This window comes from Gastrolobium bilobum, unplaced genomic scaffold, assembly GCF_033153095.1.
Source record: "Gastrolobium bilobum isolate Gb01-03AN ecotype WA unplaced genomic scaffold, APGP_CSIRO_Gbil_v1 utg7290, whole genome shotgun sequence".
NCBI lineage: Eukaryota > Viridiplantae > Streptophyta > Magnoliopsida > Fabales > Fabaceae > Gastrolobium > Gastrolobium bilobum.
In genome coordinates this window covers 55,587-73,963 of record NW_026898915.1, presented here as the reverse complement: position 1 = coordinate 73,963, position 18,377 = coordinate 55,587, and the positions used below count along the sequence as shown (strand labels likewise).

Sequence of the window (18,377 nt, the reverse complement as noted above, 5' to 3'; positions counted from 1 at the left end):
AAATTATAAGTGGGATCCACAGATAAGTGGAGAGAAAAAAAAAAGAATGGTGGGACCCACACCTCTTCTGTGTGTGTAGGAAAATTATTTTTCTCATGTAAAATGAGATAAATATTAATTGATATGACTAATTTTGCTATATGTTATTAGGGTTTAAATTGTCTCCTTTTATAGGAGACAATTATCTTATGCTAATGAGGCATAAAAAATTGTGATATTTATTTATTTATTTTGTATTTTTTTAAAATGATGAGACCCACATAATTTGTTTCTATGACATGATGTAAGCTATTTTCTATTAAAGGAGATTAATAAATCTCGTGTTATTATTAATTGATACGAAACATATTAATATTGACAAAATATTGGCAACTGAGTGCTATATTGCAATGTTGTTAAAATCGAAATTTTAAGTAAAATCGGATAGAGATTAAAAAATCGTAAAACATAAAATCGTAATGTAAAAAAATCGTAAAAACGTAAAAGTGTTTGAAATATTAGTAAAATCATTTTGATAAAAAAAAATCATAAAAATGTAAAATCGTAGTGATAAATTGAGATTTTAACAACAATGCTATATTGTTTTATGTGATCTCTTTTAAATTTTGCTATATGTTTCAATTTAACTTGAAATAAAAGGGTATTTGAAATATTATTGAATCGTATTTGAATCTGTACATAGGGGTCTCTATTTATAGAGACTTCTTGACCTAATTTTGACCTAATGGGCTTGGCCCAATATACAAGTTAACGGACTAAATAAATACAAATAAATGACTACATAATTACTAATAAATGACTACATAATTACTATTTACAACAACAATAAATGACTACATAATTACTAATAAATGACTACATAATTACTATTTACAACACTCCCCCTCAAGCTGAGGAATAGATATTTATCATTCCCAGCTTGCTAGCAAGTTCTTGAAATCTATCTGAAGGAAGCCCCTTTGTCAATAGATCAGCTAATTGACGCCCAGTGGGAATGTATGGAGTGGTAATCAACTCGCTATCAAGTTTCTCTTTGATGAAATGGCGGTCAACCTCAATATGTTTAGTCCGATCATGTTGAACTGGATTATGAGCTATACAAATAGCGGACTTATTATCACATAGCAGCTTCATAGGTCCCTCATATTTTATTTTTAGATCATCAAGTACAATTTTCAGCCACAGTAACTCACAAATGCCTTGAGCAATAGCTCGAAATTCAGCTTCTGCACTTGATCTGTCGACCACATCTTGTTTCTTACTTCTCCATGTCACCAAGTTACCACAAAGAAACATGCAATAACCAGTGGTAGAACGACGGTCAGTCACGGATCCAGCATAATCAGCATCTGTGTAGACTTCTAAAGATAGATTGCCATCACGTCGGAATAACAACCCTTTACCAGGAGTACCTTTCAGATACTGAAGAATTCTCTCTACTGCCTGCATATGTTTCTCCTTTGGATCGTGCATAAACTGACTGACAACACTAACAGCATAAGCTAAGTCTGGTCTAGTATGGGCCAAATATATCAATTTCCCAACTAGCCGTTGATATTGTCCTTTATCAACTGGAGGACTCTGCTCTTCATAGCCCATCTTGTGATTCTGCTTAATAGGAGTATTAGAGGGTTTACACCCGAGCTTTCCTGCTTCTTTGAAAAGATCAAGAACATATTTCCTCTGGCTGATAAAGATTCCTTTGCTCGAATGAGCTACTTCTATCCCTAGGAAATATCTCAGTTTCCCAAGGTCTTTGACTTCAAACTCAGAGGCAAGCCGTGTTTGCAGAATCTGTCTCTCCACAAAATCATCACCGGTGATAATAATATCATCAACATATACAAGGAGCACAGTAAGCTTCCCATTTTGGAAGTGCTTGAAAAAAAGAGTGTGATCTCCTTGACTTTGTTTATATCCTAAGGTCATCATAACCTTAGTAAACTTTCCAAACCAGGCACGAGGTGACTGCTTCAATCCATACAAGGCCTTTTTTAATTTACAAACTTTATTTTCTCCCTTCACAGAATCAAAACCAGGCGGAATTTCCATGTAGACTTCTTCTTCTAACTCACCATTGAGGAAAGCATTCTTCACATCAAATTGGTTTATATCCCAATTGTAATGGGAAGCAAGGGATAACAAAACTCTCACCGTATTCATCTTTGCAACTGGAGCAAATGTTTCTTCATAATCAATGCCATAGGTTTGAGAGTAACCTTTGGCAACTAATCGAGCTTTGTATCTCTCAAGAGTTCCATCAGAATTATATTTCAGGGCATAAACCCATCTGCACCCTACTGCTTTCTTTCCAGTAGGTCTATCAATAACCTCCCATGTTTTATTTTTCTCCAATGCATTCATCTCCTCTTGCATGGCTTGAGCCCAATTCCTATCTTTCAAGGCTTCATGTACTGATTTTGGGATTGCAACAGAGTCTAGTGCTGAAACAAAGCTTTTGTGCTGCACATAAAGATTAGCAGAGGAAACAAACTGGGAGATAGGGTATTGAGTACAAGAGGGACAGGAGGGACAAGATTTCTTGGGACAAGCTCTTTTTCCTTTTCTAAGAGCAATGGGTAAATCATTAGAATCAGTAGTAATGGGTAAGTCATCAGAAGTATTAACATCATGATCAGAAATATGAGATTCAGGACTTACCAGTGGTTCAGACGATTGAGGTTGTTGCTGAGACAATGTGGGTTGTTTCCTTCTTTCAGGTGTCATAATCTTTCGTATCTCTGGTGTACTTGATGTATCAATCACAGGAGAATCAGTCACAGGAGGATTACTCACAAGAGGATCAGACACAGGAGGAACAGACAAAGGAGAAACAGACACAGGAGGAACAGGACCAGGTGGAGGATACACTGACATAGGTAAAGGAGTAGACACTGATGATTCAAACTCAAAGAAGGGAGGTGATGAGATTTCTGGTGAAGGATTCTCCCCCTGAAGATGAGGACCTTGGAAAAAGGACTCAGATTCTTGAAATGTAACATCCATAGAAACAAAAAATTTCCTACTACTAGGGTGATAGCACTTGTAGCCCTTCTTATCAGGAACATAACCAAGAAAAACACATTTAATAGCCCTAGGGTCCAACTTACTGCGATGATGTTTATGAACATGAACAAAAGCAACACACCCAAACACTCGTGGAGGAATACTCATCATAGTTGGAATAGAAGGGAAAAAAGAAGTCATAGAGTGAATAGGACTTACATGGTCAAGTACCTGAGTGGGTAAACGGCTGATCAAGAATACTGCAGTAAGAATAACATCTCCCCAATAGTATTTGGGTACATGTGTCTGAAACATTAATGCACGAGCCACTTCAAGAAGGTGTTTATTTTTTCTTTCAGCAACCTCATTCTGTTGGGGGGTGTCAACACAAGTAAGTTCATGAATCATACCGTTATTTCTTATAAATTGGGAAAAGCTATGATTAACATATTCAGTACCATTATCTGTTCTTAGTCTCTTGAGTTTTTTACCAAACTGGGTCTCAATCATTTTATAAAATTGAAAGAACAGTTGTGGTACCTCAGACTTTTCATGCATTAAGTACACCCAAGTTACACGAGTGCAATCATCAATAAAGAAACAAACCATCTATTTCCAGAACCATGAGGGACTTTAGAGGGACCCCAGACATCAGAATGAATAAGATCAAAAGGTTCAACACTCTTAGTAATATATACTAGAAGGAAAAGACACACGATGATGCTTAGCAAATTCACAAACATCACAATGAAAAGACTCAACAGATTTAGACAAAAACAATGACGGAAATAAAGATTTGAGTAAACTAAATGGAGGATGACCTAAGTGCTTATGATGAAGCCAAATCAAAGAATCAGCAGTTGATTGACCATGAGACATCAAGATGTGATTTGTTACTTTATTTGCAGGAGATTGTGACACCAGATAGTACAACCCACCTTGCTCTTTAGCACTACCAATCGTCTTCCCCGTGGCGAGATCCTGAAAAACACAATGGGTAGGATAGAAGGTTACAGTACAATTCAAATCTTTTGTAATTTTATGAATAGAAAGAAGATTCGTGGAGAGTTTAGGAACATGAAGAACATCCTTAAGATGTAAGGACTGCTGTAAGTTTATGTCACCAGAACCCGCAACTGATGTATGAGAGCCATCAGCTACGACTATTGTATGAGTTCCAATGGTAGGATGATAAGAGGTAAAGGAGTCAGCACAACAAGCCATATGATCAGTAGCACCAGAATCAACAACCCAAGAATGTTTAAAATCATTACATGAAGAAATGAAAGAATAAGTTTTGGAGCTCATACCAGTCATAGTCAAAGCACTAGTATCAGATGGCTTACTCATAGAATCAAGAATGGTTCGAAGCCGTTCCAACTCATCTGGACGAAATGCAGGTTGGGTCTTATTAGGTGTAGGAGTTATTTCAGAGGAAGTAAAATGCGCTTGACCACGCAACTTTGCCATCTTTTCTAAGACAGATTGCTTTCCATAAAGGCGAAAGCATAAATCCTTGATATGACCTGTTCTTTTACAATAAGAACACCATCGATCATCTCTCTTAGGTCTAGAAGAGGTACCATCATAAAATTTTGAAAAAGAACTCCTTTGAGAAGAGGCCATACTGCACAGAAAATGGTCAAAGAAAAGCTCCAAGAAGCCAAAAAATCACAAATAAATACCAAACGATGTCCGATCAAAGAGAGGAGCACAGATCCAGTATAACAGAGATCTTCTCGGTCCAAGAAGTCCTCGGAAAAAATCCGGTGGCGGCTGATGGCAGCGAGAGACAAAAAGAATAAAAAGGTTCTTGTTCTAAAGACAATAGGGGCGGAAGCAGAGCCCTCAGGATCGAGAGCTCTGATACCAATTTGAAATAAAAGGGTATTTGAAATATTATTGAATCGTATTTGAATCTGTACATAGGGGTCTCTATTTATAGAGACTTCTTGACCTAATTTTGACGTAATAGGCTTGGCCCAATATACAAGTTAACGGACTAAATAAATACAAATAAATGACTACATAATTACTAATAAATGACTACATAATTACTATTTACAACAGCAATAAATGACTACATAATTACTATTTACAACAATTTAGTATCTGGATTGCCAACTAATCCAAATTTAAACAGTCACGACAGCACATCATGCAATCTCAATATTATTTGGCCTCCACCTATATAAATAACAGGGAGGGAGAGAGAAGGGTCAAAAGAGATGTTGTACCAAATCATGTGAATGGCTCTCAATCCACGTGGGACCTGGGCTGGAAGTGATCAGAAACTAACAAGGCTCTTCTCTGTGGAGGGCAACCGTATTTGCTGCATAGTTCAGATATTGTACCTCTTCTTGTATTTAATGCCTTCTACTTTGGTGCTTATGGGAGAGGAACTGTGTACAAGCCACTTCAAAGGTATCTACTTTTGAATTGTAACACGATTTTGATTTTGTTTTGTTTTTTGTTTTTGGAAGAGAGGGGGCTGGTGGGAGAGTACATATTTATGGTTGATTTAGGATTTGAAACAATAATCGGATTGAGTTGAATCTGGTTCCAACTGTTCCTTTTTTTGTGTGTGTGTGTGAATAAACTGGACCAGTTTATTTGTACGGTTAGAGAGACTACTGACTTCAGACTTCAGAGCAGTTTCATCTGCTAGATTGATATCTGTCATGGTTTTGATCTTCAGAATCTGTGCCTCACTCTAAGCATTAAAGATATTCAATTCCTGTTTCAAAAAAAAAAAAGATATTCAATTCAGCTAAGGCCCAACGCCCAGAACAGAAATCATATGTCTCGTATATATTATTGGCCTTTTCATTTGAGTTGGGGTTTTATGAACCTTTCTATTTTTTATAGTTTTAAATTATCAACATCCATTAAATAATCGGTGCTCTGAACATTAGATATTCTGGATTGAATTTCGTTATCGGAAGAAGAACGAGACAAATTCTATATTCGAGCTTGAGGCAGGGTTTGAACTCCTGACTCAAACAAATTCTTGAGAGCTCAGTTGCCAATTGAATTATCCTGGGGAGTTATTCAAATAATAATTTTATACCTTCTAAATATGATTTTCAAAATAAATGATAATTGAGGAAAAATAATTACTTGTCAAGCCTGATCACAGTTGTCGAGTTTTTTATTTTTATTTTTTGCTGTTTTTTGACTGCATTTCAAACTGATGGTGAGAGGAAAAGATAATATTATCATGTTAGGAATATTGTCCTTTTGGAGTTAGAGAATTGCATTCTTTTTTCAATTCAGAAAATGGATTCAAATTGTTCATACTTCAGTTCAACTTCAGTTGACCAATCGATGTATCATTTACTCCATTTCTTTTCAGCAGTGGAAGAAGGTAATGGTTCAGATAAGGGAAGGGTGGCCCAATGGTTAGTATTCTGTGTTGACCGTTCTATCTCAATCATGTGGGCATGTTCAGTGTACCGATCAGAGAGAGAACAGGAAGGAGTTGGACTGGGAAAAAATAATTGGAAAAAAGAAAAAGAAAAAGTAATTTAGTTGAATTGAAGATGGTCTGTTCATTATTGTGGTCAACCATATTCTAGGGATTATTGAATTTAAAACACTTACCAACACACCATTATTGTTCTCAGTTACATTTATTATTATTATTTATTAAAAGCCAATATCGACCCAACTACTAATTAATTTGAGGAACACACCACCAATTTCTACTTATTCTCCCTTCCTGGTGGTGGTGGTTAATCATTTTTGTTATTTTTTTCTCAATTTGTTATACAATGAATTTCAACCCACATGGATAGTTGTTTTGTTGTGGCACTTCATTAATTTCTCTCATAAGATTTTCGGTATCTCACACAGTAACTTAAGAGCCTGCTTGTTCCACTTTCTCAAGTAATTAATTAAAGAACAAATATTTAACTAAAACACATATATGAATTCCGTCCCTTTCATATCCTTTCCTTTTCTAACATTGTGGGAAAAGTTTTAGTCCACTACTCTGTTTGCTTTTAGTATTAAACAACTTTTGAAGTTACACCAATGCCTAATGGAGACAATGCCTGCAACGTGGATTCACCTTGCAGCCTCTAAATGGATGGACCTTCCAATTAGTTCTCACATATTTTATTATTTATGCTGTGGGGTGTTGCCCATGTCTTTGCGTCATCTTTCTTCATCCATTTAATATCTGCAACCTGGTTGTTTCGACTCGTAACATATAGTAATTTTCTCTTCAATGATGTGGAAAGGGAGAAACAAAATTGTATTTTTCACTTTCATTGGGTTTATTTTTTCTTCACCAGGCGTCTCACCTTCTTCCTCTAACTAACGATACATGGGATGCCTATAACTAAAGATACCCAACAAAAAAAAAAAAACATTGCAGGGGAACGATTCGTTTACAAATTATTAATTTTTACAAATTTTTGTAAATTATACTATGTCTACTGATAATACTTAACTCAAGAGTATATTACCGGTCAGACATAGTATAGTTTGTAAATAAAAAATTTGTAAATATAACATTCCCCACATCTTATATCACAAAAACAATTTACTTGTATTAAAAAAAAAATTACTCGAAACCATTTTGAGCTTATAACTACTAGCTACTAACTAACAACACGCCTTTGAGAAAGCTAAACTATTTATCTGCGGGAGTGAATCTTCTCATATGCTAATTAACATGACCATATCATGTGGAGCAATTATAACCATACATGGATTAGTTAATGGTGATAAAAGTAGAGAAAAAAAAATATAAAGATAGAAAGTTACACAATCATCACCGTTGATTTAATTATTAATGATTAAGATCCTCCTACATGACATGATCATGTTAAATTACACATCACAGAATCCATTTCCATTTATTTGCAATGATCCATCCACGCACAAGTGAGTTCTCTGCGTAGGCAAGATGTAATATAATGAAATTAGTAATTGATATATATTGGATTAGGGGACTGAATTCCACTTTCATCATACGTAACTCAGCAGATAGCTTTGCAATATATGGCAAGTAGTTGTGTATTATCTATCAATTCTATTTCCTATTTTACCCCTATCTGATGTTACACATACATTTAATGAACTGGATGAATAATGGAAGTGGGTAGTTTTGACCGAAGGTACCTAATAATGGAGAAAATGTGTAAATTATTTTAAAAGTTACGTAAGCATTCACGTAAGAGAGATGAAAGCAAAAAGATTACAATCTTAATTAAAGGAATACTAGATATAGAAACTAATTTTTGCTGAACTACTAGACAGCTTGAACCTAGATACTTTGAGGAATGAATCATTTACCGAAAATAGTGATATTTTGATGAATATTCAACACAATTATATGGATTGATTATGGTTAACTTTACGTACTCACCTTCAATCAAACTTATGTTTCAAGGGGGATTCAGAATCTCAGATCATCACTCAAAGCATAAATTTAACAATTAAAAATAATATTGTTAAAATCGAGATTTTAAGTAAAGTCGGAAGGGGACTAAAAAATCGTAAAACGAAAAATTATAAGGTAAAAAAATCGTAAAAAAATCTTTAAAATGTAAAAGCGTTTGAAATATGGATAAAATCGTTTTGATGAAAAAAAATTATAAAAACGTAAAATCGTAGTGATAAATCAAAATTTTAAAAACTATGATAAAAAATAAATAAGTAGAGTCATGTAAATTATAATAGTTTTATCCGTGTAACTTTTTTTTTGGTAAACTATACGGGTAACTTGTTACTATAGTGTTGTGAGTACTGTTACTCTTAATAAATTTGATAAAAGTAATTTACAGAGATTTATAAAAGTAATGCTACGAGCCTATTTGGATGAGCTTTTTTTTTATAAAAAAAAGTATTTCTCGAAGAAAGTCTGTTTGGATGCCTGCTTTTAGAAAAAGCAGAAGTCATAAAAAAAGTCAAAAACTTACTTTTTCTGGAAGCTAAAAATTTTAGCTTTTAAAAAAAGCAGAAGTCAAAAGTCAAATATTTTTTTCAAAAATCAAATATTTTTTTAAAAATCTAAATAGATGTAACTTTTATAGAAAGTACTTTTAAAATAAGGAAGTGATAAAAAGAACTTTTTTAAAAAACCAATACAAAACGGGCTCTAAGTATATTCAAAAGAAAAAGTGCTTGTGCTAGTTGTATGAATGAAGGGATTAATATTTTTTATATTGTAAGAAATAATTTTTTTTCTTACATATATATAAAAGTGAGTAAAACCTATATAAGATCATGAAAAGAGCAAAAAAAAAAAAAAAACGTGAATCTCATGAAAATGGATCATTTCATGTTAAAATTTCACATCATCTAATCATGTGAAATTTGAGTATATAAAATCTCACATGACCAAATCATGTAAAATTTTAATACGAGAGAATCTGTTCCCGAACTTCATATATTTTTATATGTATACATAAGATAAAATTATTTTTTATAATATAAAAAATATTAGTCGGAAAAAAGTCAATAATAAGATTTATAGGCAAAAGCACCATTTTAAATATTTTGAGCAAAAGAATTGCCTAGTTAAAGTTGATTGAATAAATTTTTCCAAAGTAATGCAGTCAAACATGTCACATATGCTGATGGGACTAGTCTCGTCACTGACACTGACGGGACTAGTACCACGTCAGCCACGTAGGCAGTTTTGTTACCATAAAACTTCAGAAGACCATAACTTGTGACTCGGGTATCCAAATCAGATGATTTTTTTTTGATTTCACATAACTTTTCGAGATCTACGCAATGACATCTCATTTAACATATTTTATCTCTCACAAACATAATTTGAATTGGTAACAATTGTACCACAATCACGCGTTTAAATCCAGAAGATCTTCAAACTATGTTTGTGGGAGATAAAATATGTCAAATTAGATGTCATTGCACAGATCTCGAAAATTTATGTGAAATCAAAAAACAAATCATCTGATTTGGATACCCGAGTCACAAGTTATAACCTTCCGAAGTTTTACGATAATGAGATTGCCTACGTGGCGCTGACGTGGCACGAGTCCCATCAGTGTCAGTGACGGGACTAATCCCGTCAGCATATGTGACATATTTGACTGCATTACTTTGAAAAAACTTATCCAATCAACTTTAACTGAACAATTCTTTTGTTCAAAAATTTTAAAATGGTGGTTTAGTCGAGATTTATATGAGTTTTTAAAATATGAAAAGAAAATAATAATAATTTTTTTTTTCAAGTAGCTTGACTATTTGCGATCAGTTGATCACTGATCAAGGGTCAGTTACCCTGCTTACGATTCTCAAACGTATAAATAATGATTATAGAATAGAGAGGAGAGGAGAAGACGTTTAGGAGCTGTTGGAGTGGGGTCCGGAAGGTGCGACAAGTCATAGTTGATTTTAGGTCCTTGAGGCTTATCTTTCTGCATTCACTAGTTGGTAATTCACGAGTTGGTAAGGGGTATGGGGACTTTTAATTGATTCCTTTGATGGGTCCCTCTGAAGGGAAAAAGGACACAAAATATTGTCTTTTTCGGTTTATCAAGAGGGAACCAAGTGAAGATCTGTATGCTTTATCTTTGGCCCCTCAAAAAAGAAACAGATAAGTGAATAAATGAATCACAGAATAAAAGTTGCAATGTGGAATTCCCATAATATGATTCTATTTACATACATACTCCCCCACTTTTTTAAAAGGCAAAAGAAAAGAAAAGAAAAAAACTTTCCTGCCATTTCAGCACAGGAAGGAAGTAGATAATTTATTTCTCTTTATTCTGATGGAAAAGGGATATTTTAAAAGAAATCCATGTCACTCTGACTCCCTTGCTTGTTCTACCTCTCTATTTATCTGTCTTCATCATTTGCTATTGCACTGGTCCATACCAGAACAAAGTTACAATTAAATAGGATAATTACATATTGAAAAAATATAACCTTTTCACAAAGCCAATTCCCATGAAGAAAAAAAAAAAAAAGGAATACTAGAAATGAAAATGGTAGATTCTTATGCGAGTCATATCATTAAGTTGAAGAGGCTCCAAAAAGGAAACAAGGCTAAGTAAGATAGGCTTGTTGAAGGAGAGGGCGGTAGAGGTCGAGCTCTATTGCGAAAAGAAGAATTGGAACATTTTGTTACTTTGAGAAATCAAAAGAAAATATAAAGACATTGGACACACGTGTATTGTATTAAGAGACAAGAGCAAAGTTTTTCGCATCATCACAGGTGGGATGTCAGGACCCGCAATGTGTTGCTGCTTTAAGTTTGGTTCTGAAAGCCGAAAGGCCTACACTTTGTAAATGCTTAAGTGGGCCAAGGTGCTGTCTCGTGGTGGGGACCCCTATCAAGGGCAAAAACGAAAAGCAAATTTCTCCTATCAGATGGAAGGAAAAGGAACTCGCTACAAAGTACCAACACAGAGAGAGAGAGAGAGAGAGAGAGAGAGAGAGAGAGAGAGAGAGAGAGAGAGAGTTAGTTTAATCTGATTTGAAATGATACATTAACAGCTTTGGATAATAATGAATATGATCATTCAAACACAGTTATGATATCTACTGCATATACATAAGCCACGTGTGAGATGCTGACAGCAAAAGAAATAATTGTGAAATCCAAGCCCTTGAAAATTTTGAATCTCCTTGAGCTGCCAACGATTTATCTGCCTCTCCTATTTCTACAGATTGATTTTTCACTCGCATCGACAGATAAACAAACTTGGAAGTTCCCACCTCTTAAAAAAGCGACATATTCTTTGAAATTGCTATTACTTTCTTCTCTCGTATTGCAATTTGAGTCATGTCATTGCCCATCCAAAATTCACTGTAACTTTGAAAAAAAGAAAAGCAATGGCATTGTAGTCACACCAACAACGGATGAGGGAAATCATCTTTGATCTTTAAATTAAATTTTTTTCTAGGGTTACTATAATATCAGCCAGACACGTTACATATTCATCCTTCTTCCACATAGACAGGTCAAAAAGATGTTTAGCGCTCATGGGGCCTAGAAGACAAATAAAAAAGAGAAAGAGGAGAAAGAACATGTAGGTGAACATCCTAAAAAGAAGAAAAGTTGATTCTTTCCCTTCCTTTCCTCGATCTTTATCCTTTTTTCCCACCATATCAACCACACATCCTTCAAAAAAACCAATCGAATTTGATTAGACTTCATGATCCACCTTGTCAGATTATAAACACTAAGTGTACAAATGAATTACTACACACACTTCAGGCACATCAAAGGTCTGGTCGATTTCCCATCCAAAATTGTGGAATCCAAATCATTGTTGGCCGTGGTCTACTCGAGCTTTGATTGTTCCCATGTCTTCTCAAGGCGCGTAGCATAAAAACAGCATCAACATTTCCCCCACATTGGGATGACACCATCATTCACTTCAAAATCCAATGCCAGTTCATACTTCACTCCCATGCAACCAACCAAGGGATACCATTCTACTCACCCGCGGGTTGTTTCTGCTCTGGCTTCATCTGAACAGCAGTGGGTACCGGATGAACATAAGTGAAGCCAGAAGGAACAAACTGATGGTGGTTCCCAGAAGGCGGCATTGCAGCAAACTGGGCAGGATGCACAAGACCCTGAGAGGGCAAGGCACTGCCTTTCGTATTATTCACAGCTGCACCATTTGAAGAAGTGCCAGAAGAGCCCTGTCGTTGCATTTGCTCATGGCCACGCCGTTGGAAATAAAACCCACTTGCAGCTGAAGCATTAGAGGCGGAACTGTTGGATTGTGAAACTTGGGAATGCATATAAGAATTTGAGAAGAACAGCTGGGCCTGCGGTAACGTTTGCTTTGATATCTGCTGCTGCTTCTGTGACTGCTGTGGCAATTGAGGTTTAGTTCCAGTGCTGGATGAGGGAGTTAGCTGAGGGCCACTGAGGATTGGTGGCACATTCCTGCCACCAACTGGTGAGGATTTACGAGTTGGCCCAGAAGGAGAGTTCTTGGCTTGCTGAGAGGATAATGAAGAAGTTTGGGTAATCTTATTGTTGGTTGATGTTGAAGTTGTTCTTGGGCTACTAGTATTTTTGGACATTGAGGAAGTTGTTGGTGAGCCAACCATAACTGGAGGAGATGGGGACTGGTTGGAACTTGCAGGTTGCACTTGTGCTGTGGATGATTTTGGATTTGCTGCAAAAGATATTTGTGTGTGAGCTTGCTGGGAACGACCCTGCTGCTGCTGCTGTGGAAGAGTTTTGACTGATGATGGTTGTGATGATGCCATAGATGGAGGTGACTGAGAAGTGGTTGTTACCCTTGCAGAGTTCTTCCACTGAGGTGACTGAGAAACAGTGCTGCTGCTGCTCTGTACAAGGCTTTGAGGAAACGCAGATACGGCACTGGGAAACTTGGTGGCCATTGAAGATGTAGAAGGAAGATTTTCAGAGTAGACACTGCCATTACTTGTTGATGGTGTCTTATTACGAGAAGCAGCAGCTGCTGCAGCTGCAGCTGCAAATTGATTCTGCTTATGAAGCTGAAGAAATTGCTGATGATTTCGCTGCATTTGTTGCTGAGAAGTGACAGCATTGGTGTTGATGGCAGCAGGCATTACAGAAACAGCACCCCGGGAAGAAGCAGAACCAATGTTGAGATTTCGACCTGAGCTATCAATGACATTGTTACCAGCTAATGACGTTATTGAGGGATCAGACACATCTGGCCTTGCAAAAGCAATGGATTGCCCCACTGTCGCTGGAATTTTTCCTGATACCACTTTTCTATCTTCATCTAGATTAGAAGAATTAACTACATTTTTCCCTTCTTCAGGTGTGTGATAATTCTTCTTAAGCTGAGCACTGGCAGCTTGTGCTGCTGCCATCATCTGATAGTTATGAGTACTCTGCATAATTGAATGATTCTGTGCAATAGAAGAGAGGTCAAGGCCAGAGGCAGCTGTGGCTCCGTTGATGGATGCAAATGATATGGCAAATGCAGGAGATGTTTCACCTCCAGCCTTTGGACTAGGGTGCTGCTGCTGCTGCGGTTGCTTCTTTTCATTGTGACCGCCATTAGAACCAGCACCACTAATTGATGCAGGAGTCATCAAAGCAAAGTTGGGTGTCTGCATTGGCATTGCAAAATTTTGGCCATAAATATTCATGGCAGCACGATTGAGACGACTGTCAGCAGTAGACGGACTGTCTTCACTGCCCATCTCAGACTCAAATTGGCGAGCCGGATGAGTAGTGTGATGATTCTGTAACTGCTGCCTCTGCTGCTGCTGCTGTTGTTGCAACTGTAGTTGCTGTAATGACGGGTTTTTGGTTATAGGAAAACCTTGTAAACTTCCACCACCACCACCATTGGAGGCACTAGCATTATTAGGCTTTTGTTGCAGATTCTGTGCATGCTTTTGGGAAGAAGAGGATCCACTAGAAATACTGGTATTGTGATGGCCCTGTTGGCTCTGCTGTGATTGAGCAGCAGGAAGCTGCTGCTGCTGAATCTGTGAAGGGTGTAGCATTTGAGAAGAATAGAAAGACCCACTGAAGAATGGAAAAGCCTGGGCATGTGGGGTTCCACGATATGCTGCAGGTGGACCACCAACATGTGCTGGTATTGGAAATGGGTAAGCATTATTCTGCAAGATAGCTAAGTACTGGGCTTCATTGGCAGGAATATTTGGATAGCTGAAGCTCATTGTGGGGGAAGCCCCTGTACAGGAAGCATTAGGCGGGGCCGAATTAGATGTACAAGATGGTGCTCCGTTACTTGTAACGGGTAAAGACTTCACAGACCCAGGCCGAACGGATGCCGCAGCAGCTGCTTGCTGCTGATTTAATGGGAAGATGAAAGCAGGGGCATGCTGAAATTTGTGACAAAGCATAAATTAATTTAAAAAAGAGAAAGAGTAGGAGAAAACAGAAGACAAAAGCATCCATTGTTTTAGAAGACCAAAAAAATAATAATCATACCAATAAATTACTAGGTGGTGGTGCAGCTCCTGGGGGTAAACCTTGCGGAAGCAAAATTTGCTTCCTGGATGAATTATCAACATTTGCAGGCTGAGAGGCTTTGTCCCTCCCAATATGACCTGGAAACATGGCAAGACCGTGCCCTTTGTCTTGAGTAGAGTTTGCAGCCTTGCCGGGAATATTACCATGAAATTCTGTGGTGGGCACAACATTAAGATTGCCTGGCTTAGGCCCATATAATGATGCAGAACCAGCTGCTGCTGGCCAGAATGGATTCATCCTCGCAATTTGCTGGTGATATGATATATTACGAGCAATGTAGAAATGGGTTGCACACCTTTTAGGCCTAGGCTGATTAAAAAGAAGATGAGGCGGCTGCAAAAGTAAAAAAAATTAAAAAATTAAAAAAATTAAAAAAAAAAAAAAAAAAAAACTTTGCTTAATAAGGAAATCAATTCACATTGTCTCAAATCAGGAAATTTCAAGAGGAAAATCGCAAATACCGGTATAGGTGCAGAAGTCACAGTGGTTCCATCCATGGATACAACTCCTTGTAGAGGTGTCATATATCTGCTAATGAGAAGAGAGTGACGTCAACATTCCACTAAACTATTACAAATTTCAAAAACTACATGAGAACTGATCCAGCCATACCCCATGGGAGGAAGCCCGCCAGGCCAGCTGGGAACAGACATTGGAAGAGGTAAAGAATTGGATTGAACTGAAACGAGAACAGAAAACCATCATCAGGCACCTGAAGAGAGGAAAGCTAAAATAACAAGTATTTTAACTTCAAAATTGAACGTACCATTTTTCTCTGAGTTTGTTTGCTGCTGCCTCTGAACATTTTGATGTTGCTTCTTGTTAATCATATTGACATTGCCATTAGTATCCACCTTGTCAGCTTTCTCCAAATCAAGCTGCAAGTCAATACCTCTTTCTTTCTGCACAACAGCCAGTTTCTGGGATTCAGCTTCTTCGGCCTTTGCTCTCACTTTCTCCATTTCCACAATCACTACCTCTTCCTTGTTCATTCTCAGTGATTTCTCACCCTCTTTCACCACAGGTTTGACTTCCTGCACAAACCAGAACCCCAAATATCTAAGTAATTATTCTCCCGCAACATAAAGAAAGCTCCTAGTCCCTAGCCATGCCATGGCTCACTTACCTTTTGAGCGTCAACTACCAAATTGATCTCCGCATCCCTTTCCGGAGAAGACCTCAAAGGAGGAGGTGGCGCCTGAAAATCCCACCGGAAAAAAGTAATTAAAAAAAAAAACAGAGATAGAGATACTGAACATGAAAGAAGAAAAAGATAAGCACCATCAGATCTATCTGGAACTTCTCTTCTCGTTGAGTTTCACTCTCAGGCATTGTTGGATTCCTGAAGAACCAAAAAAATCAATAAAGCAAGATCAGGATTCACATTCAGAACAAACCCACCAAAAAGCTAAGGGGGTAAAAAAAAAAAAAACAAGAAACAGTAATAAAAAAAGAAGTTGATGCGGCTCACGCTTTAGTCACTTTCACGTCTTCACGGTCATCATCTACTACTTGGAGCACAGGAGATTCCTTTTTGGGTGATTGAGGAGGCACCACTTCTTTTTGCTTCTCTGATTCCTCTTTCAACGACTTAGAATCTGATGAAGTGTTGCTGTCAGGCCTAATCGGCTCCGACGAAGACTGAACAGGTTGTGAATTGGTCAAATTTTCCGGCGGGCTGTTCTTATCCAATTTGGGCAAACAAGTTTCCATCTTTGAAGGCTGATCGCTCTCAGCTTTCGTGGTTGTCGAAATGGGGCTGCTACGAACACTGAAAATGGACGGATTCTCGTCCTCGTGCTTCAAAGGACGCGGTCTTTTCCTCTTGGGAGCTGCAAAAATTGAACCCCCCAAAAAAAAAAAAATCAATTTCAATTCTTAGAGAAAGTGGATGATTTTCTTGAGTTCCCATAATTGAGAACCCACCAACAGCAGACATGGGAGAGATTGAATTTTGAGGAGGCGCGGATTGTGAGTTAGAGATCGGTGATTTCCCATCAGTGGAGGATTTATTGGCTTCGAACTTAATTGAATCGTTGACGATGATTTCTTGCTTGGAAGGTCCCTGAGGCTGTCTCATCATGCCGTACAACACTTCCGCGATCTCTATCTCGATCTCATCCTGTGCTGAAGAAGACGACTTTGACGACGATTTCGGTGGTCGAAACTTGGGTCCTCCATTCTGCTTCTACACCACCCAAATGAAAAAAAAAACACTGTTAGCACCCATCAACACCAACACCAACAAAACAACACACAAGTGACTCAACAACACCCAGAACTCACTATCTTTTTCCTAACCGAAGCGTTCGATGATGAAGGCGAGGCTGGAGCCGGAGAAGCAGCAGCCGCCGCCGCACTCACCGGCGAATTCGAAGGCTGCCGGTGATTTTTCTCCGGGACTATTCCACCACCGCTCGAAGTCCAGCATTCGGGAGACCTCTTCGTCGACGCTGAGAAAAGAAACAAACAAAGAGAAGGGAATATATTAGAACATCGGGAATCCCATTTTCTTCAATCGAGAAGCTGCGAATTCAATTACTTTACCTGACCGTGCTTTCCTCGGTACGGACACCCCGATCATCTCATCGGCGGCCTTCCACGTCTTCGGCGGCGTTGGTTTAAAAACTTTCGCCGGAGGGAAGCTCTTCCGATGGTTCGAGAGCGACGAAGACGAAGACAGCGACGGGTTCAGCGGAAGCATTCTAACTGAACCGCCTACGTCGTCATCGTCGTCGTCTTCATCGTTGACACTCTCCTCTGAAGTGTCTTCTCCACCGTCTTCTCTGCTGCTGTGCATCAACCTATCGCCCCTTCTCCTCTTGCTTCGACCCAATCGATCTCTCTCCCTCTCGCGATCTCGATCCTTTTTTCCACTCCCTCGATCTCTTAGCCTCGTTGGCTCTTGCAACTCCATGGCTCCGTCGTCCTCTGCAGAAACCAAAAAAAAAAAAATCACAGCATGAGAATCAATAAAGAAGAAAGTGGGTATATGTAAAATCAACAAAGATGGATACTTTTAGAGATCTGAGAGAGAATTGTGAACCTGGTGAGTCTCTGAGACTGTTAGTCCTGTGTCTTCTTCTCGTCAAACCATTTGTTGCCATAGTGGTTCTCCTAGCTTCCCTTATCCTATCCATTCCACACCAAGATGCTCACAAGATTTATCTCAATCTTTAATGAGTTACAAGAACCATAATCACCAGCCACAGATTAACACAACACCCCAAATTTCGCAGAGAGATATTTCTATCCCAAAATTGATTCTGTTCTCGAAAGATCCTTTTTACAATAATTAGAACTATCAGAGATCTTAGGGGCTGCTTCCCTTATCTTCTTTCTTCTCTTCACGGCACTTCACGCTGCTGCACCAGTCCTCGCTTCCCTTCTCTCTCTCTCTCTCTCTAATTCCCCTTTC

General features: G+C 37.9%; 1 protein-coding gene across 1 annotated transcript; it reads right to left on the bottom strand.

Moving 5' to 3' along the window:
- Positions 1-11,490: 11,490 nt before the first annotated feature.
- Positions 11,491-18,377, bottom strand: LOC133285405 (protein TIME FOR COFFEE-like). The gene is made up of 12 exons (XM_061482613.1): positions 18,006-18,377; positions 17,507-17,890; positions 17,246-17,412; positions 16,886-17,147; positions 16,431-16,791; positions 16,241-16,301; positions 16,086-16,157; positions 15,726-15,993; positions 15,572-15,638; positions 15,421-15,487; positions 14,918-15,292; positions 11,491-14,808 (listed from the first exon to the last, which is right to left on the bottom strand). Exons 1-12 carry the CDS (start codon positions 18,097-18,099, stop codon positions 12,433-12,435), a joined length of 4,554 nt encoding a protein of 1,517 aa, XP_061338597.1. The 5' UTR covers positions 18,100-18,377; the 3' UTR covers positions 11,491-12,432.

Coding starts and splice junctions, on each gene's coding strand:
- LOC133285405 (XM_061482613.1), bottom strand. CDS start 18,099: ATGGATAGGATAAGGGAAGCTAGGAGAACCACTATGGCAACAAATGGT. Junction 17,148..17,245: donor CTTCGGTTAGGAAAAAGATA/GTGAGTTCTGGG, acceptor TGGGTGGTGTAG/AAGCAGAATGGAGGACCCAA. Junction 15,488..15,571: donor GGCGGGCTTCCTCCCATGGG/GTATGGCTGGAT, acceptor TCTCATTAGCAG/ATATATGACACCTCTACAAG.